The sequence below is a fragment of the Rhodotorula paludigena genome (genome assembly GCF_050403205.1).
Source record: "Rhodotorula paludigena JCM10292 DNA, Rt_paludigena_JCM10292v1_ctg25, whole genome shotgun sequence".
Taxonomy (NCBI): Eukaryota; Fungi; Basidiomycota; class Microbotryomycetes; order Sporidiobolales; family Sporidiobolaceae; genus Rhodotorula; species Rhodotorula paludigena.
Window position 1 is genome coordinate 157,609 of NW_027481433.1, and position 18,449 is coordinate 176,057.

An 18,449-nucleotide genomic window follows, 5' to 3' on the forward strand; every position below is an offset into this window, starting at 1 on the left:
ACCTCGCTCGAGCTCCCCGTCGTTTGGTGCCGCCGCGCTTAAAAACACCAGTTACCTTACGAACAGTGAGGCACCTTTGCTCCTGCTCGGCTTTGCCCCGGGCATGCCTCCCGGCCCTGCTCGAGCCGAGACGGACGAGGGACGGCGCGAAGAGGGTTGAGGAGCTTTTCGCAGAGGGTGCAGCCTCGCGTCGTGCGGGCTGTTGCGGGTCGATGGGCGGGTCTGGGACTGTGCAGGAGGGCACAGGGCAGGGCTGGCCGGGCAAAACCGTGCGCACCCCGTCTCTGTCGAGCACACGGCGCTGACTTTTGCTCCTCCTCTCGCCTCGTCCTCCCTTCTTTCCCCTCCACCCTCTGTCCGCTGCTACTGCCCAGATGGCCTCGTCTGAGCTTGCGTCCACCTACGCCGCCCTCATCCTCGCTGACGAGGGTCTCGAGATCACCGTGCGGCCTCTCCACCCCTGCCTCGCCTCGACCCTCCCCCGCTGACCCTTCCCCTCCGGTCCACAGTCGGACAAGCTCGTCGCGATCTGCCAGGCCGCCAACGTCGAGCTCGAGCCGATCTGGGCGTCCCTCCTCGCCAAGGCGCTCGAGGGCAAGGACGTCAAGGACCTCCTCACCAACGTCGGCTCGGGCGGCGCTGCCCCCGCTGCTGCCGCTGCCGGTGGCGCCGCCGCCGCTGGTGCCGCTGAGGAGAAGGCCGAGGAGAAGAAGGAGGAGGAGAAGGTGCGCTTGCGCTCTCGTTTGATTGCCGCCGCTCCGCTCGAGGCTCGCCCGCTGACAAGCTGCGCACCCTCTGCAGGAGGAGTCGGACGACGACATGGGCTTCGGCCTCTTCGATTAAACAGTGTGCCCCTCCCCTTGCAACACGCTGTCGAACCCCTCCACCGCGCAGAGAGAGAGAGACTTGAGAAGGTGAAGGAGGCTTTGCTCTCCTTTCCCTTGTCCGCGCGCTCGTCACGTGCCGCGGGCTGTCCGCGATGCTATCTCTTGGATCAGCACTCCCGGCGTGCGCTCTGTCTCGTTCTCGCGCCCTTCGCCATGCTGTCTGTCGCTCCCATTCTCGACAGCTTGGTTTGTGAAGCAGATCTCCCACGCCTCGTCTTCCTTGCAGCAAGTGCTTCCGACGACGGACAACTCTACACGGGCACAGGAGGCTATGCGCGTCCTCCTGCAGCCGAAGAGCCACACGGCGAGTCGGTTACCGCCTCGCACGTCTTTGAGCTGTTCAGCTGCACGAAACTCGTCACGGCCATCGCATTGGTGCAGCTCATTGAGCAGGGCGCGATTGCTCTTGAGCACAATGCCGCAATTTTCGTGCCGAATTTGGGCCGCGTCAAGCTGTTCAGAGGGTTCCACAGCGCGGGCGAGCTGCTCCTTGAGGAGAACACTACGCCCAGCACGATACTGATGCTGGCAAAGCGTATTGCGTGTGCGCTGACTGCCAGGCGCGGGCAAGGGCACGTACAGGGCTGCGGCGCAGCGACTTCCGCCCGTCTAGCAACGAGACGGGCGACGAGACCTTCCGCTCAAGCCTCACTTTGCTGCCTTGCTGCCTCTCACTACTTCTGCTGGGCTGGCTCTCGCTTCACATAACAAGCTGTTTCAAGACAAGACGGGCTCCCGAGGTTGGCGTGGGCGCCGTCGGCGTCATTTGGCTGTTCCGCTTGCAGAGCCCTTCGTCTGCACCGTGTTTTGACCGTCACTTTGCGGATTGGGATGAGGCGCAAAGTCAGTCCTGTTGAACGGTGAGCGGGCAGGCCACAGACCTCACTCTGATTTGTGCTCTCAACGCTGCATGTTTGCGTGCATCGGTCCCGCTCGTGTCGATCATCGCCAACGCATGCCAGGCCAGTCTCTGCACTCTGCCATACCGTCTGCTTGGCATGGAGCGCACTTTCTTCTGCACCTTGCTCACGACTTGCCTTCTGTGCAGCAACTGCCGATGACCTTCTCATCCGCGTCACCAACCTCCATGCCGCTCTCACAGTGAATGATGCGGGCCTTGCTGACAATACCATTCAGGACAGGAAAGTCGAGGAGAAGAAGGAGGAGGAGAAGGTGCGCCTGCGCTCTCGTTTGATTGCCGCCGCTCCGCTCGAGGCTCGCCCGCTGACTAGCTGTGCACCCTCTGCAGGAGGAGTCGGACGACGACATGGGCTTCGGCCTCTTCGATTAAACAGTGTGCCCCTTCCCTTGCAACACGCTGTCGAACCCCTCCACCGCGCAGAGAGAGAGAGACTTGAGAAGGTGAAGGAGGCTTTGCTCTCCTTTCCCTTGTCCGCGCGCGTGTCAAGTGCCGCGGGTTGTCCGAGCTGCTGTCTCTTGGACTATCACTCCCTGCGTGCGCTCTGTCTCGTTCTCGCGCCCTTCGCCATGCTGTCTGTCGCTCCCATTCTCGACAGCTTGGTTTGCAAAGCAGATCTCCCACGCCTCGTCTTCCTCGCAGCGAGTGCTTCCGACGACGGACAACTCTACACGGGCACAGGAGGCTATGCGCGTCCTCCTGCAGCAGAAGAGCCACACGGCGAGTCGGTCACCGCCTCGCACGTCTTTGAGCTCTTCAGCTGCACGAAACTTGTCACGGTCATCGCGTTGGTGCAGCTCATTGAGCAGGGCACGGTTGCTCTTGAAGACGATGCCGCAATCTTCATGCCGGAGTTGGGCCGCGTCAAGCTGTTCAGAGGGTTCAACAGCGCGGGCGAGCTGCTCCTTGAGGAGAACCAGACGCCCATCACGGTCCGGATGCTCGCGACGCATACGGCGGGTGAGTCGGCCTGCCATGGGCCTGAATGTAGCCGGTTCAAGCTTGTCTCGCAGGATTCGCATACCCTTACCACAGCGAAACTGGGCGGCGCACCGCGCTGAAGCTGGGCGTTGATCCGTTCCCCTACGATGCCAAAGCCACGCTGGTTTGCTCTCTCGGCCCTGCTTTGCCCTGGCCTATTTGTTGAGTTGACGTGCTGATTCCTACAGCGCGAGATCACCGACGTTCCGTTGATGCAGTGCGTCCACCTCTCACATTCAGATTCTCGCCTTGCGCTCGCTTACACCGTCTCATAGTCCTCCGGGGCAGCGTGTCACGTACGGAACGAGCTTCGACTGGCTCGGGCTTGTCGTAGAAGCCGCTACCGGGCTTGACCTCGAAGCCTACTTTCAGCGCTACATCTTCACGTGCATCCGCCCTCCTCTGTTGGTCGTGAAGCAGTATCTGACTTTCGCACTTCTGCCCGTTTTCCAGCCCTCTTGGTATCACGGACGCCTCATTTCGCCCGCCACCCGGCCAGATCCCGCTCGCATACCTCTCGACTGCTCCACCCGTCCGCTACGCCCCCTCTTCTCCGCTCACGTCCCGCCCGCTCGGCGGCTGCGGCCTCAAGACCTCGCCCTCGTCGTTCCTGCGGATCCTTCAAGCTCTTCTCCGCGGCGGCGACGGACTTTTCTGCAAACAGGAGAGCGTCGAGCTGCTCTTTCGCGCGCAGCTCCGGACGGAAGTGCAGCGCGAAAGCCTGCGGGATGCTGTAATACCGTGGGTCAGTCCATGGAGTCGTAAGGGAGGAGAAGCGGATATGGATCTGGCAATCGGCGGTGCGCTGACGGGCGGCGACGGGAGAAGTGGAGGAGAAAGCAGGCGCGGGAAGGGAACGCTGAGTTGGAGTGGACGCGCCGTGCGTCAATCACTTCCTCTTCATACAGGCAAGCCGTTTGACAGCTGAAGCGCCCGGTGCCGAGCAGAACGACTACTGGGTCATCGATCGTGAGCGCCGCGTGTGCTACCTTCTCTGGACAAACACGCTGCCGTCGGCGCACCCTCAGGTATTTGAGCTCTGGGAGAAGCTCGAGATGGCGCTGTACGATGGCCTTCAGCAGCAATGATAGCACGAAGCTGAGCCCATTGAGGGCAGATTGAACTCGAGCAGAGCCTTCTCTTCTTGTTAGCGGGACACATCCACACGTGGCTGGATTTGTGAGCGCAAGTCTAAACTCTTATCGATCGAAGGACAGTATCATATGCGAGTTCCGATGCGTTACGAAGCGGGCGTCTGTCGCAGCGGCAGATCGGGGAACTGCAAATGGCGCGTATCGACAGGTCAGTTCTATTCGGCTAAAACGCGTGAAGCTGCATTCGCACCTTGTCCAGCAAGGCCCGTTCGAGGTGCGGCCAGATCTCCTTGCTCGTCTTCCCCTCGAATGCAAACATGGCGCCGTCGTAGTGGGAGAGCAGCGGGTCGTTCTCGTGGTGAAAAGCTGCGAGACGCTTGCGTACGGTGTCCTGAGGGCACACAGGGTCAGTGTCAATCCTCACATGGCGCCCTGAACGGAGACAGGAGTACTCACGGGGTTGTCGTCCGGTCGCTGGCTCAACGGCTCGCCCGTCACGTCATCTTTCCCTGCGACTTGTGGCGGGTTGAACTTGAGCTGTGGGTGACGATTGGGTCAGGTGCTGCAGCGCGCGCCGAAGAGGTCAGACCGGCACACATTATATGTCCGCCCCGAAGGCAGATGGATGAAGCGGTCTGCGGATCAGGCGTGTCAGCACAAACGCTTGCCCTGTCTGGCACCCAAAAATCCGAGACCCTGCTGGGTACGCACCCTCTATCCGCTCGATGATGACAGAATCGGGCACCTTGAGCGACGCGACAAAGTTGAGGTGGTCGCCCGTCTTGCCGAGCAGCTCGTCGAGCAGCACCGCCTGCGATGCCTTGCGCGGAAAGCCGTCTAGAATCCAATTCTGCAGTGCGGGTAAAGCATCGATAAAGCATCAGCATCGAGCGGCTGGAGTTGAGAGTGAAAGACGAAGGCTCGCCTTGTCTTTGAGCGCTTCTACCGCCGGCTGTACCACCTCGATCACCAGCTCGTCCTGCAGCAAGCCTGCACGAAGGTAGAGCATGTCAGCATGAGAGAGGAGCGAAGGCAGATGGTCTATCCGCACCTCCAGCTTTCATCGTCCGCTCCGCCGTCAACCCCAGCTGCGACCCCTTGACGATCTCGTTGCGCAAGAGCTGCCCGACGACGACCGTCTCGAGCTCGTACTTGTCGATCAGCCAATCGCTCAGCGTCCCCTTGCCTGCGCCCTGCACGCAAGATCGGATAGCCGACAGGTGAGCGGGGAGACGGAGGTGTTGACTGGAACTTCAGAGGACGCACCGGCGCGCCGAGCAGGATCATTCGCAGCTTCTCTGCTCCACCGTGAGCGCCTGCCGCCGCAGCCGCATACCCTCGTCGGGCGAATCGTGCGGACGGTGCGGAGGTGGGGGAGGAAGCGATGAGGCGTCGGGCGATGGGCGCGCTCCACGAGAGCGACGAGCGTTGCATTCGGTCTGGGGCACTGCTCTGACACTCGCCGTGCGAGATCGAGCAGGATCAGCGTGGGGCGGAGGAGGACGACCTTACCCGGACACGGATCGCTTCTTGACCGACGACCGTCCCCCGTCTTCGCTTGTTAAGGCTTCTGGGTGACCGCTTCATGCTGCCATAGTGCTTCGGGCACGTGCGGACTCTGTTCGCCCCTGCACTGCTCTTCACTGTGTTGCTGCTCGCCCTCGTGACTCTTCTGCTCCCCCCTCAACGCGATCACACTGCTAGGTTCGTTTCGTGACGACTCAGACAACTGGACCAGAAGGACCGACGACAAAGCTACGGAACGAGGAGGAGCACGCTCGAGGATCATAACGACAAAATGGAGGACACGCAAAGAAGACGGACGACGGGCGGAGGTTTACACGACGACGGGGCGCAGCTCGGGTGACGTCGAGAAGTTGAGTAGCAGCATGCTTGCTTCATGGTCGTCTACCGGCGCGGGCCCCGCCTCGGACGACGAGCCACCGCTCGAGCCAAAGCTGTGCGCGTGCAGAAGCGGCGAAGGGAGCGGGAGACCGCTGCCCAAGACAGGCTGCACCGCGTCATCGCGCGATTCCGGCCGAGATGCGCTGGCGGACGCAGTGGCGGTGGGTCTGGGTGAGGAGGTGCTCGAGGCGGCGGGAGGTGACCGAGTCGCGGCTTCTTCAAGCGCAGCGATCCGGCTGCGCAGCTGCTCGATGTAGCCAATCGTGCCCTGCAGCACAACGCTCTTCAGCACGAGCTTCTCGAAGCCAGGGAGACTTCCAGCCGCACCTGCAAGATCTCCAGCTTGTGCAGCCCGCCTCTCTCGCCCGCCTCGTCCCCGCGACCCCTCTTCCGCCCCCGCTCCTTCGCCCGCGCAATCTTCTTCTCGCCCTCCTCCTTCAAGCTCGGCACCGTCTCTCTGAGCGTCGCGAGGCAGTCGTTGATCTTCTCGCGCCTGCGCCGCTCAATCAGCGAGTGCGACACCTTGCGCTTGCTCGCCGCGCCTGCGCTCCTCCCTCCCGCCGCAGCACCAGACCCCGGTGGCGGCGACGCAGAGGGCGACTCGACGTCGTCCGCGTCCGCCCCGCCGTCGTCCTCGAGGTCAAACGGGCTCGGCTGGCGCGGGATGTTGCGCGCGGCGACGATCGCGGCCGAGCGGCGCGGGCGCTTGGCGAAGGACGAGGCAGGGAGCCACTCGGCGTCTTCGGCGTCGTACGCGGGCGGTGCTGGAGCGGGTGCAGGTGCGGGAGAGACGGGGAGCGAGTCGAACGACTCGCCGAGGGACGGGAGTCTCGGACTGGCGGGCGTTCCAGCGTGCGCGGTCGAGCTCGACGCGGTAAAATCGTGACTTCGGTGTGCCGGCGAGTCGTGCGGGAGGAACGGCGGGGGAAGCAGGACAAGGTGATCGACCGGAAGTGTCGTCGCAGTCGGGAGCGGAACAAAGCTGCTCTTCGGCGTCGGCGGCTCCCACGCCTGTCCCTGGTGCTCGTACTTGTCGTCCATTGCTCTTGTGAGTTGCGAGAGGAGGCTAGAGTGCGAAGGAGACGAGGCGAGCGAGTCGCGTGAAAGGGCAGAACGTGCGCCTGCTCACACACGTGCCACGGACATGGCCACGTCGTGTGCCCCTTCCGGGAGCTTGCTGCGGTCGCAAAGACAAGTCATCAGAGGGTTCCTAGCCTGCGAGGCCGCTGTAGGCGAGCAGGTGCTCTTCGTTCTCGACCGGACCAAGAGGGGGCGACTGTGAGCGATGTCGTGCTGGGCGGTTTCGTACGGTCGAAGCATTGACTCTAGAAGACCCGACAAACCTCTCGAGGCTCACAAAGCGAGCTAACTTGGAGAAGTAGATCGTAAGCTGGCTAACAGTGATGTGTACTGCCGTGAAGCAAGCTCGCCTCAAGCAAGCAAGCTCCCCTCAAGCAAGTCCTCGATGGTCTAGTGGTTATGATTCGGCTCTCTCACAGCCGCGAGCGGGGTTCGATTCCCCGTCGGGGAAAACGTTTTCTTTTTTTGCGGCCCGCCATCGCCCTCCTCCCTTTTCGCTTTCGTCCACGCGAAGTCACCTCCTCTCTCGGCATTCCCGCCAGCTCCAGACGCAGCCGTCGAAGCCTGGGTAAGCTGTTGCAATGCGCGGCAAGCAGGGCCTACTGCACCTCCTCGACACGCCCCGCCGCTTCTGCGTCTCCGGCTTCGGGGTCGAGCTTGACGAACGCAAACCCGAGGTAGAGCACTGCAGATTAGTGACAAGCATTGTCAGCACGCACACGCTCACGTCAGCAAGCGCCTCGACAAGCGACGACGCTCGAGTCGAGCGACAGGGAGAGCGCGCGCGGCGCCGAGCCTCACTCGCGGCATCGAGCTGGTCCTCGTCCATCTCGGCGTTTCCCTCTGCGTCCATGACGTTCATCCTGCGCAGCAACTGCGCGAAATGCGCGTCCTCTTGCTCGTCGGCAAAGATGCTCGAAAAGTCGGCGCAGTACCGCGGAGAGAGGTGGTACTCGGCCGCGAGGCTGTGCGCATTGGCGTGGTGCGTCAGCAGGGACAGAATGAGGGGGAAGAAGGAGAGAGCGTGGGGTACGCACGCGACAAAGTTGTCCCAGTAGACGACATACTCGGGCACCTCCTCGACGGCGTCCTGGAGGAAAAACGTGTAGCGGTGCCCGTACGGCGAGGGCCACTCGCGCGCGTCAAACTTGACGCTGTACACGGCGTTGCCGAACGCGAGCGGGTCTTCGGCCTCGGTGTTGTTGTCGAGGTGGTCGCTGTGCGTCGGATTCAACCTCACCAGATCAGCTGCCAAGCGCATTGGGGCAAAGCCGAGACGAGGGAGGGCAAGGGCGCAGACGCACAAGAGGTTCTTAGCGTCGGGGATGGTGCCGACGAAGACACCGCCGGGGCGGAGGTACCGCGTCACGTTTTCGAGCAAGGTGCGGACCTTGTGCTCCGACTCGAACGCGTAGTGCATGCAGAACTGCATCGAGACGATGTCGAACGGGAACATGACGCTGTCGGGCGGGAGTATCTCCTCGATTGATGACTGGATGCGCGGAAATTCGGGTCAGGATTGGAGGCCAGAGGGTGAGGGAGAGCGGGCGCACCTCGAAGCAGTCGAGGGTGAAGAAGGTCGCGGGGAAGCGCGGACCGCGCATGTTCTGCCAGCGCTGCCGTGCCTGCTCGACCGAGACGGCCGCGATGTCTGCGTGCGCAGGAGTCAAGCTCGGTGCTCAATCCACGCGGAAGAAAGGGACAGCCTGGACGCACCGACGCCGACATACTCCTCTGTCCCTGCTTTCGCCCACTTGGGCAAGTCGCCGCCCTTTCCGCACCCGAGGTCGAGCACGCGCACGCGCGGCTGGTCGCGGGCGTCCTCGCGGCGGCCAAACTTGGCAATGAGGACGCTCTTGATCCAGTTGTTGAACTTTTTGAGGCCGATGATGGGCGAGTCGCGCCGCGCTTCGCGGTCCGTGTTGGGGCGAGCGTTGTCTGCGTGAGTTCAGAACGGGGACAAGGGGGCGAGACGGTGAGTACGACGAGGGAGAGGAGGGGGGTGAGACGGGACGGACAATGGTCTGCGACGGTGCGCGAGTCGTGGTTGCCCTTCCAGCGCTTCCTCGCCTGCTCCTGCTCCTGCGAGTCGAAACCTGCGCCTGCATTCGGCCTCTTGTGGGGTTGTGCGCCAGCAGCAGTGGGCGGGGGCGGGCGAGCGGGGAGCGAGGCGGGCGGTGGGGGGAGGGACGAGGGTGCGGCGGGTGCGGGTGCGAGGGTCGGGTTGGGCCTGGCGCGGAGCGGGTTTGCGGTGGTCTGGCACTGGGCGAGTTCGACGCGCGAGATGGGGACGAGGACCGAGTTGGCGGGAGTGACGCGGCGGGTCGGGGCGTAGGGGCGGCGCGGGGCGTGCTGCGGTGCTGGGTGGTCGTCGGGTGCGCCGAGCAGGCTGTGCACCGAGCTGGCCATCGTGTCGAGTCGTGCAGAGGCAAGAAGCGACGACGAGGCGGTGCTCCTCTTCTCGCTCGCTCGCTCGCTTCTTCCCCCTTCGTCCGCACGCGCAATGAGCTCGTCCGACGCAGACCTCGAACCCTCGGACCAGCCCGCGCGTCTGTCGGACAAGCAGCGCAAGCAGCTCTCGCGCCGCGACGCCCTCGGCCGCCTCAAGCAGCTCCGCGGCGCGTCGACCCACGCCCGCCCGCAGCCCGCCTTCCTCGGCGCAGACACGCACAGCGACGGCGCCAACGACACGGACGAGGTCGACTTTGAGCAGTGGGAGCGCAGGGACCTCGCAAAGCGCAGGAGGACCGCCGGCACCGCCTCGACTGCAGCGGCACCGACGCCCACTTCGCGTCCTCGCGAGTCGGACCCGCTCCTCTCGCACGCGTTCGACGACCTCTTTGACCTCGGCGGCGATGGCGCACCCGCGAGCACCTCGGCCGCCGCCGCCGCGCTCGACGTCGACGGGACTGCGGGCGTGGACGGCGTCGACGCCGACGGCGCAGCGACCAAGAAGCGCCGCGTCGTCGCAAAGATGGACGAAACACGGCTGCTGGGCCCGGCGGGGTTCCCCAAGCTGAGAGAGGACCTCAAGAAGGTCCGCATCAAGGGCAAGGGGCACGAGGTGCGCTCCACCGGTCTCGCTGCTCCGCTTCCGCGTGCGAGAGTTGAATCCAATGGGCGCCCGCAGATGCAGGACCTCAAGCGTGTCCTGTCGGTGTACCAGCTCTGGGCACACCAGATGTACCCCAAGACCAACTTTCGCGACACGCTCCAGACCGTAGAGAAGCTCTGCCACCGCCGCGTCGTGCAGGTGCGTCTCTCCCTCCCTCCCTCTCCCGCCCGATCTGCTCTCGCTGACACACCCTCGCGCGACGACGCAGAGCGAGTTGAAGCGCTACCGCGACCAGGACAAGCAAGCCCGCCTGCGCCTCGACGACGACGCCGCCGACGCCGCACCCGACGTCTTTGCCGACCTCGACCTCGCTCCCGCCGCCGCCGCTGCCAACCAGGGCGCGCCGCTCCCGGCCAAGCGCGCCGACCTCATGGCCGACGCGGGCTTTGACGACCTCCTCGGTGGTGATGGTGCGGGCGAGGAAGAAGACGACTTTTTCGCAGACGAAGAGGCCATCTTGCGCGAGCTCGAGGACGAGGCCGCGGCAGCCACGGCGGCAGCACGACCGGCTGCGGCACCGGCGGGCCCGCCGAAGCGCGTGGAGCTCGTTGAGGAGGGGTTCGGCGAGGGAGAGGAGGGGGACGAGGACGACGAGGCGATGGCGGCGATGCGCGAAGTCGAGGACCTTCTCATGTAGTCATGCCCCTTTTGTTCTTTGCTAGTCCCTGTTGCAAACTCTACGACTCGATCCTACACCCGCGCGCCTGCGCCCCCCACACGCGAGTCGTCAAACGGCCCGAGCGGGTCAAACCCGAGCAGCGCGCGCATCCTCGCGACATCGACCACGCCTCGCGTCTCCTGCCGCGCGATCGCGGCGCAGACCGACTCGCCGACGGCGTCGACGTGGATGGGCGGGATCGAGACGAGGCTCGCGAGCGAGGCGTAGGCGGGCGGGAGGTGCGATGTGGGCGGGGCCGAGGCGGGCGGGGGACGGGGCGCGAGGCGGAGAGAGGGCGGGATGAGCGCGTGCAGGGAAGAGGTCGCTTCGAGGAGGGTGGCGGGGAGCGTAGAGGGTGGGTTCAGGTGCGGGTGGTACATCAGGCCTTTGTGCGACAATCTGGTGAGCGAGAGCAGGCGCGAGAGAGGGGAGGAAAACGCACTTGGTCGGACAAAGATTGGCCGTGTCCTTTCTGCTTCCTCTTCCTGCGCCCGCCGCCAGATCTCCTCCTCTGCCTGCCGCTTCGAGAGGATGTACCGCTCGGGCACGAACGGGCGGAAGACGTCTTCTGCCGAGATGAAGACGAACGGCGAGGGTGCGGCCGTCGAGGTCGATGGGCGCGACTGCTGGAACGCATCGAACAGCTCGATTGCTGCGCGTGACAAGTCCTCCATCAGCTGCGTCCTCTAGCTGTTGGAAGCGCACACCGACGCACCGGAATCGCGGTTCAGGCGCTCGTACGTCCGGTCCCTGTCCCTCGCCAGCGGGTTGCCCCTCGAGCCTGTCATATTCTCGGCGACGGCCCGCAGCACGGCGAGCGGCTTTGCGACGCCATCGTCCTTGTACTGCGTCTCGAAGAGCTGGCCGAGCGTCGTCACGAGCGCGTCGCACTCGGGGAGGAGCGCAGCGTAGCTCGCGCGGTCGAACGGCGTGCCCTTTCGCCAGTCGACCTGCGTGAGCCCGTTCAGCCTCGTGCGTTCGGGTCAGAGAGAGAGAGAGAGCAGCGCACCTTGTGCACCCATGCGGGCGTGTGGCCCGCGGGCGTCTCGAACGGGCGCCCCGAGCGGCTGAGGCTCGTGACGGCCCAGCCGCGCGCGACGGCCTTGCGCGCGATAGCCGAGCCGACAAAGCCGTTGCCGCCAAAGATGCAAAGCTTCATCGCTGCGGGTAGGGCGGTCTGGACGGGATGTGCGGGAGGGCCGATGAGGAACGCGAGAGGAGGGGAAGAGGGCGGTACTTGAGGATCGGGCGCTGGCCGAGTCTTGTCAGTACGGGTGCTGGCCTGTTGCTGGTGAACCTTTGCTCGTTCCTGCGGCGGACGGCGAGAGCTGCGACCGCGCGGATGCGTTCATCGCTTTCCTCTTTCCCAGCTCGTTCTGCTCGCTCTCGTCCTCCTGCTGGCCCAGCTGCACAGAGAGCGCCATGCTGCAGGAACGAGGAGGCGCAGGCATCACCAACGACCCGCTCGCCTCGTCCGTCCATCTCTCTTTGCACCGCCTCGTCTATCCTCGGGCTGACCACCTCGCATCTCCACCTCGCAGGGCCACCGCCGTCGTCCCCGCCAACCCTCCCAAGTCGACGTACCATGGTCCGAAAGTTGGCGGGTCTTACGGCGGCTTTGTCGCCCTCTTTGTCGCCGTCGGCATCTTCCTCCTCGTCGTCGTCGTCGCCCTCGCCGTCTGGCGCTTCTGCCTCCTCCGCCGCCGCGCCGCCCGCGCAGAGCATCGCTACGCCGACACGCGCCGCCCGGCCGCCCTCGTCGACGACGACGACGAGTGGACCGCCGCAGGCGACGCGTTCGACATGCCCGCCATGTCGAGCGAGGACCCGTCGCGCTCGGTGCTCGACTTACCCGCGCCGTCGCCATTCCACGAGCGCATGCGCCCGCCCGAGTATGCGTCCGTGGAAGACGGGAACGCGTACAGCGACGACGAGGCGGACGGACGGCTCTACGGTGTGCGGGACCCGTACCGCGAGGCAGAGTCGCAGCAGAGGCACGACCGCGGCGACGAGAAGACGGAACTGCGGACCGAGCTCGAGGCGCACTCGTCCAGGGGCTGAATGCCGTGGATGGTTCCTGCACAGCGTTTTCCTTCCTTTCCTGTGATTTCTCTCTCCTCACGCTGTTCGCTGTTCAACATGTAGCAACATGTAGCTGTTAGCAAGACAAAGCTGATGGATCCTGGCAATTCATCAGTACGCCCACCCAAGCTGACCGACCGCCTTGAGCCCCTTTCATCACCTCCCAAAAGCCGCGCCCGCTGGCGAAGAAGGCACAAACGCCCTCCTCTCTCCCTCGCTCATCTCGGGCCTCTCCACCCGCTCGCCCTCGTCCCCCTGCCCTACAACCGCCGCCGCCGCCGCGCTGTGCGGGCCCGTCCAGGTCCACCCCCTCAGTTCCTCACCGTTGACCTCGACGTCTCCGACGCGCACGTTGGCGTTGCCCTCGACGACGCGCGCGACCTTCTGCCACAGCCGCGCGCGCCGTGCCGGACTGTGCTCCGACTGCAGGACGAGGTCGCGCAGGTGCGACGGCGCGACGTGCGGGAAGGGGATGTGCACCGGGTCGGCGTAGTGCGAGCGCTCCTGCCGTTCGGCGTGGTCAGCGCGTGAGTCGTGGGTAGACTGTCGCGGAGAGAAGAAGCGCACCTGCTGCTGCAGCTGCCGGAGGGCAACCTGCACGAGCTGCGCGACGAGCGTCGACTCGTGCGCCCGCTTGCGGAACCAGCGGCGGACGTACAGGACGCTGCCGAGGAGGGCGAGGAGGCCTGCCGTTCCGATCAAATGAGCCAGTCGTTCCACTGCAAGAGGGAAGGAAGGATACGCACTGCCGAGGAACGTCTTGTGTCGCTTGAGCGCGGCGAGGAAGTAAAGGCGCGCCTGGCAGCTGAACGGCATCTCGGCCGTCGTGCTCGCGTACCAGTACTCGTATCTGGTCGGTCGAAATCACGTCAGCAATCACGCGCACTTGGAGCGCAAGAGACGGACGCACCCATTCTGCCAGACGACGACCTCGCCGTGCGCCTCGAGGTCGCGCAGCGCAAGCCGGCTCACCTCCTCCAAGACGTCCTCGTCATAGTGCGCCTTCCCGTCGTCATTCTCCGCCCTGAGCACCTCGAGCACCCTCTCTGCCTCGACGCCAAACACGAACGCGTCCTCCCGCCCGCCCGCGCGGTCCTTTCTCCGCTGCCGCTCGAGCCCGCGGGAGCACACGACCTCGCCGCGCCGGCGGCGCAGCAGGTGCGAGGCGGTCGCCGCCTGCTGGGCGACGAGCATGAGCTTGTGCGTGTCGGGCACGCAGCGCGGCGCGAGGGGCACGAGCCCCGCGAGCGAGAGGGCGGCGCTCGCGCGGCGCGGGACATAGTCGCGCGTGCACCCGGCAAAGACGCCGTCGGTGCAGTGGCCGTGCGACGGGCACGGCGTGCACGACGGGCGCAGGTGCGCCGCGTCGAGCGCAGAGAGGACGCGCGGCGAGAGGGCGGGGAGGGACGGGACGGCGAGCGACGTGCCGCGCGAGGCGAGGCGCGCGTTCGTCGAAGAAGACGTGTCGCAGAACCCGGCTGCGAGCTTCTCCTCGCGCGCCCAGGCGAGGTACACGAATGCAACGAGCGCGAGCGCGTACGGCAGCGCAGATACGAGCGCGCCGAGGCCCGGGAGGACCGACCGCGTCTTGTCCGAAGCGCGCTTGAGCATGATCGTCCCCTGCTGCTGCCGCCGCGGCTTGAGCGCGTTCCGACCTTGCGTCACGGCCGCAGCAGGGGCGGGCGCGAGCTCTTCGACCGGGCTCGACGACTTCCTCCTCGTCTGCGGCGACGGGCCCGCAACCCGCCCGCCGCCAGTGCTGCTCCTCCCCTTGCTCGCCAAGGCAGGCGCAGAGGCCGCCTCGCGCTCGCGCAGGAGCGCCGCCATCTGCGGCGGCGTCGTCTTGACCTTGTTGACGGGCACCATGTACTGCACGCCGACGGTCGGCGTCCCCGCCGCCGAGCCCTGCACCGCGCCGCCGAACGAGACGCGCGGCGCGCGAGACTGGGAACCCGGCGCGGAGTACGGCGGGATGCCGAGCGCCGGAGCGAGGTCGCCGCTGCTGCTGGTCGACTGGGGCGTGCCGCCAAGGGCTGCGCCGCCGAGGCTTGAGCGCGCGCGTGGACCGCGTGTCGCCGGGGCGCGGTCGGGCGTCGCCCAGGCGCCGGCGGACGAGGAGGCCGAGTCGCGCGAGGACTGCTGCTGCGAGGTGAGGGCGGGCATGCTCTTGCGCGGAGAGGCTTTGTGCAGCGATTCGCCTTCGCCGCGGAGGCGGCTGGGTCCGAGGGAGGACTGCGGAGGCAGAGAGTCAACAAAGAATTAAATGTCTGGTTGTCTGGTAGGAGAGCGCGAAGGCAGACAGACCTTGCGACGCTTGACCTCCCTGCCGGGCGTCTCCTCGCCGCCCGACTGGAACGGGTTGAAGTCGCTAAAGTTGCCGTCGCTGGGCGAGTCGGCCTTCTTGACAAGGTCGCTCAGGCGGGGAGTGGCGGGCTCCTTGCGCTTTTTGGGCGAGACGGAAGCCGTGCGCACGGCAGCAGGTGGAGGGGAGTCGACGTCGTCTTCCTCGTCGCCGCGCAGTGGCGCTTCGTAGTCCATCGGCGCCTCGTACTCGACCTCTTCCGCGTCGACCTGCATCGCCTCGTCCTCGTCTTCGGCATCCCTGACCGCATGGCGCAGCGACTTGCGCCCGCCGCGCTTCTTGGCCGGCTTGGGCGGCTCCACCTCGAGCGCGTCCTCCTCGTCCGACTCGGCGCCCCGCCTGCCCCTCCCCGCTCCAGCGGCGCTCTTCCTCGCCCGCGAGCGCACGACCTTGCCGCCCTTCTTCTTGGTCGCCGCTCCGCGCGCGGGCGCGGCGAGCTCGTCGGCGTCGTCGCCGCTGAAGGGCCCGTCCTCGGGCTCGGTGTCGAGCTCGCGTAGGGACGAGCCTTGTGACTCGCCGTCGAGGACGCCATGGTCGGAGGGGCGGACGCTGCGGAAGTCGGCGAGGAGGGACTGCGACGGTGCGAGGTCAGCGGCAGCCGGAGCGAGGTGGGGGAGAGTCGGGACGCACGGCTGCGCGCGGGCGGACGTGACGCTCAAAGAGGCTGACGAGCTCTGGCTTCTTTGCCGTGCCGACCGAGAAGGGGACCTGCGAGGGAGAGTGCGACCCAGTCAGTCGGTGGCCAACTCGGTGTCCGCGCGGCCGAGGACGGGGTTGGAGGGTGCGCACGTCGTTTTCGAGGAGGATGCCGCGGAGCTCTGCGACCTTTGCCTTTTGCGGGTCGAAGGCGGGGAGGAGGTACGGCGGCGGAGTGGCCATGTTTGATGAACGGGCAGCCGGCCTTGAGGAAAGGGCGGCGTGCAGCAGGTGGTGGTCAGTAGTGCACGCTAGCCTGTCTGGGCGTGACTGGCGCTGTCCAGAGTCAGCTCGAGCGAGGTCGAGGCAAGCGTCGCAAGGCAACAGAGCGACGAGCGATGTCACCGCCAAGGCGCTCTCCCTCTTTCTCCCCCACAAGGAAAGCAGAGATGGCCACGGGACAGTGCAACTGTGGAAGCGTACAAGTCACCGTACAGGGCGGCCTCCCCCAAGAGTCGCTCCTCTGCCGTCTGTATCCCCCACCTTGTTCCCCTCACTCCCGTCTCACGCCGTCTCGTCCCGCAGACTGCCTCTCTTGCCGCGCAAGCTGCGGAAGCATGTCCGTATCGGCCCTCGCCGACCCTCTCAGACTCGACCGCTGACCTGCCTCGCTTCTCCTTCCGCAGCTTCTCCGTCAACCTCGTCGTCAAGACGGCGTCGCTCTCGATCACCGGCGAGGAGCACATCAAGCAGTACTCGGCCACCGCAGAGAGCGGCAACACGGCCATCCGCAAGTTCTGCGGCAACTGCGGCAGGTGCGCGTCGCCGTACTGCTCTGGGTCGTTCCGCGTGCTGCTGCGGGAGCACCGTCACTGACCTAAACCTCTATGATGGCGCGACACAGCCCCATCATGACCGTTGTGGCCGGACCAGAAGAGTCTGCCTTCCTCAAAGGCGGTGCGTCGCTTCCCACTCGCCTAGGAATCCTCAGGCTCGCTCTCGCTCACGCACGGCGCGGCACCAGGCCTCTTCCCCTCGGGCTCGCTCCCGTCGCCCAAGCAGGAACTGTTCACCAAGCGGGCAGAAAAGTGGGAGAAGCCGATCGACGGCGCGCAGTGGGCGTAGGCACGCGTACTCTGTGTACGCTCCGTAATGATCCTTTCCCGCTTGCCGTTCCCTCTCGCGTGAGAGCAATGTCTCTCTCAGGTAGAGATAGATGTCATTCCTCCGTCCCTGCCTTCCGAAGCAGATTACAACACGTCCTCCCTCTCCTCGTCCCTCGCGCGCTCAGCCCACCCTCCTAATCCCTCGCATCCTCCTCCAAGAACCTCTCCCAGCTCTCTCCCCCCGCGCTCCCCTCGACGCTCTCCCCCTGCCCCCTTCCCCCACCCTGCGTCTGACCCAAGCTACTCAGCCGATGCCCCTTCGGCTCGACCGACGCGCGCCTGCTTCGAGAGGCGGCGGCGGCCGAGGTCGTCGTCCCCGACGCGATGCTCAGCTTTGTCTGTGCGCGCGAGAGCGGTGGACGTGCGGCAGCAGCTGGAGCTGGAGGTGGAGGGGACGAAGCGGAGGCACAGCGCCGACGCCGAGCGGCGTGCTGGTACGGCGTCGAGACGGCGAGTGTGGCGGGGGCGCAGGCGCGGTGCAGCCCGGGAGAGGAGAAGGGTTCGCGGGGCTTGGTGTGTGCGGATGGGCGGGCGGCGGAGGGGTGCGAGGGGAGGCGGGAGGAGGGGAGGTGGGCCGAGGCGGAGGGGGTCGGGTCGGGGAGGAGCATCTGTGCGAGGACAGCGGGTCAGCGCGCTACACCTGGCCAGTCCGACCTGCACCGTGCTGGAAGGGTCCAGCGGAGCGGAGGGAACGCGAGTGGGTGAAAGCGCGAAAGCGCACCTGGGTACACCCGCCTTCGAAGAGCACCTCCTCCGTCTCGCCGCCGAGCGGGTCCGTCTCCTCCGTTTCCTCCTCCGCCGCCCTTGTATGTGTACTAGCTTCTGCGCGAGAGTCGGACGACTGTCGTCGCCGTCCCGCCGAGTTGATGGACCCGAGCGAGGGGAATGAGGCAGAGCTCGCGTCGTCTTTCCGCTTGGACGGCGCGGGCTTGCTGGGTCCTGGCGGCGGTGGATGGGATGGCGGTGAAGAGGGAGGACGCTTCTTGGACGCAGACGATGACGCGGTGGCAGAGACGGTAGGTTTTGACGAGGCGAAGAGCGAACTGAGGACGGGCTGCTTCTGCACCTTGAGCGTCGATGTGGTGCGGCCCTTGCTCTGCGCCTTGACCGAAACCTGCGTATCCTCCTGCGCGTCCTTCTGCGGCGCTGTTGGCCGCGGTGCCCGCCGCACGCGCCATTCCCGCCTGACCTGCTCCCATTCCTCGAACTGCGCCTCGTCGCGCGGGATCCCTTCGACACCCAGCTCTGCCCACGCCCGCTCTTCTTCCCCTGCTGCACGCTCTTCTGCCTCTGAGCGGCCCTTGCGCGCCCACGACGGCCCCTCGTCCTTGCTCCACTCGCCGCGGAAGGCCGTGCAGACGAGCCCAGGCAAGCCCAACGCGGGCGGTGCGGCGTGCCGTGCGCCGGTCTGTCGTCGCGGGGCGTCGGCGTGCGCGAGACGGGCGGCAAGCAAGTCGGTGGTGCTGGTGAACGAGTCGGGTAGTGGGGACGCTGGCGCGAGGACGGCGGGGAAATGCGCGGGGAGCGGGGCGTAGGGCTGTTTCCGGCCGGTGGGCATCTGCGC

General features: G+C 65.9%; 12 protein-coding genes across 12 annotated transcripts; 6 read left to right on the forward strand and 6 right to left on the reverse strand.

Annotated features, from left to right (window-relative positions):
* Positions 1-374: 374 nt before the first annotated feature.
* On the forward strand, positions 375-843 carry JCM10292_006476 (60S acidic ribosomal protein P1; the record flags this gene model as incomplete). The annotated part of the gene is made up of 3 exons (XM_076649539.1): positions 375-443; positions 510-725; positions 802-843. 3 exons carry the CDS (start codon positions 375-377, stop codon positions 841-843), a joined length of 327 nt encoding a protein of 108 aa, XP_076504920.1.
* A 197-nt stretch (positions 844-1,040) lies between these two features.
* Positions 1,041-2,178, forward strand: JCM10292_006477 (uncharacterized protein; the record flags this gene model as incomplete). The annotated part of the gene is made up of 3 exons (XM_076649540.1): positions 1,041-1,431; positions 1,936-2,060; positions 2,137-2,178. 3 exons carry the CDS (start codon positions 1,041-1,043, stop codon positions 2,176-2,178), a joined length of 558 nt encoding a protein of 185 aa, XP_076504921.1.
* Positions 2,179-2,375: 197 nt separating this feature from the next.
* On the forward strand, positions 2,376-3,875 carry JCM10292_006478 (serine hydrolase domain-containing protein; the record flags this gene model as incomplete). The annotated part of the gene is made up of 6 exons (XM_076649541.1): positions 2,376-2,766; positions 2,820-2,911; positions 2,976-3,004; positions 3,063-3,173; positions 3,241-3,667; positions 3,735-3,875. The coding sequence occupies 6 exons, from the start codon at positions 2,376-2,378 to the stop codon at positions 3,873-3,875; spliced, it is 1,191 nt and encodes a 396-aa protein (XP_076504922.1).
* Positions 3,876-4,027: 152 nt separating this feature from the next.
* JCM10292_006479 (adenylate kinase family protein) lies at positions 4,028-5,315 on the reverse strand (the record flags this gene model as incomplete). Its single annotated transcript, XM_076649542.1, has 8 exons — positions 4,028-4,066; positions 4,132-4,272; positions 4,338-4,418; positions 4,479-4,516; positions 4,593-4,731; positions 4,807-4,871; positions 4,933-5,074; positions 5,148-5,315. 8 exons carry the CDS (start codon positions 5,313-5,315, stop codon positions 4,028-4,030), a joined length of 813 nt encoding a protein of 270 aa, XP_076504923.1.
* A 403-nt stretch (positions 5,316-5,718) lies between these two features.
* On the reverse strand, positions 5,719-6,827 carry JCM10292_006480 (uncharacterized protein; the record flags this gene model as incomplete). Its single annotated transcript, XM_076649543.1, has 2 exons — positions 5,719-6,054; positions 6,114-6,827. 2 exons carry the CDS (start codon positions 6,825-6,827, stop codon positions 5,719-5,721), a joined length of 1,050 nt encoding a protein of 349 aa, XP_076504924.1.
* Positions 6,828-7,465: 638 nt separating this feature from the next.
* Positions 7,466-9,275, reverse strand: ABD1 (mRNA (guanine-N7)-methyltransferase; the record flags this gene model as incomplete). The annotated part of the gene is made up of 7 exons (XM_076649544.1): positions 7,466-7,551; positions 7,668-7,831; positions 7,904-8,083; positions 8,171-8,358; positions 8,420-8,517; positions 8,583-8,804; positions 8,885-9,275. 7 exons carry the CDS (start codon positions 9,273-9,275, stop codon positions 7,466-7,468), a joined length of 1,329 nt encoding a protein of 442 aa, XP_076504925.1.
* Positions 9,276-9,369: 94 nt separating this feature from the next.
* On the forward strand, positions 9,370-10,618 carry CSM3 (Csm3p; the record flags this gene model as incomplete). The annotated part of the gene is made up of 3 exons (XM_076649545.1): positions 9,370-9,930; positions 9,997-10,119; positions 10,190-10,618. The coding sequence occupies 3 exons, from the start codon at positions 9,370-9,372 to the stop codon at positions 10,616-10,618; spliced, it is 1,113 nt and encodes a 370-aa protein (XP_076504926.1).
* A 53-nt stretch (positions 10,619-10,671) lies between these two features.
* COQ11 (ubiquinone biosynthesis protein COQ11) lies at positions 10,672-11,798 on the reverse strand (the record flags this gene model as incomplete). Its single annotated transcript, XM_076649546.1, has 4 exons — positions 10,672-11,024; positions 11,082-11,291; positions 11,355-11,589; positions 11,649-11,798. 4 exons carry the CDS (start codon positions 11,796-11,798, stop codon positions 10,672-10,674), a joined length of 948 nt encoding a protein of 315 aa, XP_076504927.1.
* A 263-nt stretch (positions 11,799-12,061) lies between these two features.
* Positions 12,062-12,700, forward strand: JCM10292_006484 (uncharacterized protein; the record flags this gene model as incomplete). Its single annotated transcript, XM_076649547.1, has 2 exons — positions 12,062-12,111; positions 12,181-12,700. The coding sequence occupies 2 exons, from the start codon at positions 12,062-12,064 to the stop codon at positions 12,698-12,700; spliced, it is 570 nt and encodes a 189-aa protein (XP_076504928.1).
* Positions 12,701-12,877: 177 nt separating this feature from the next.
* On the reverse strand, positions 12,878-15,962 carry JCM10292_006485 (uncharacterized protein; the record flags this gene model as incomplete). The annotated part of the gene is made up of 7 exons (XM_076649548.1): positions 12,878-13,225; positions 13,289-13,407; positions 13,468-13,571; positions 13,632-14,953; positions 15,026-15,655; positions 15,714-15,791; positions 15,873-15,962. 7 exons carry the CDS (start codon positions 15,960-15,962, stop codon positions 12,878-12,880), a joined length of 2,691 nt encoding a protein of 896 aa, XP_076504929.1.
* Positions 15,963-16,168: 206 nt separating this feature from the next.
* On the forward strand, positions 16,169-16,844 carry JCM10292_006486 (uncharacterized protein; the record flags this gene model as incomplete). The annotated part of the gene is made up of 4 exons (XM_076649549.1): positions 16,169-16,182; positions 16,406-16,534; positions 16,624-16,676; positions 16,744-16,844. The coding sequence occupies 4 exons, from the start codon at positions 16,169-16,171 to the stop codon at positions 16,842-16,844; spliced, it is 297 nt and encodes a 98-aa protein (XP_076504930.1).
* A 175-nt stretch (positions 16,845-17,019) lies between these two features.
* On the reverse strand, positions 17,020-18,443 carry JCM10292_006487 (uncharacterized protein; the record flags this gene model as incomplete). The annotated part of the gene is made up of 2 exons (XM_076649550.1): positions 17,020-17,493; positions 17,607-18,443. 2 exons carry the CDS (start codon positions 18,441-18,443, stop codon positions 17,020-17,022), a joined length of 1,311 nt encoding a protein of 436 aa, XP_076504931.1.
* Positions 18,444-18,449: the final 6 nt, after the last annotated feature.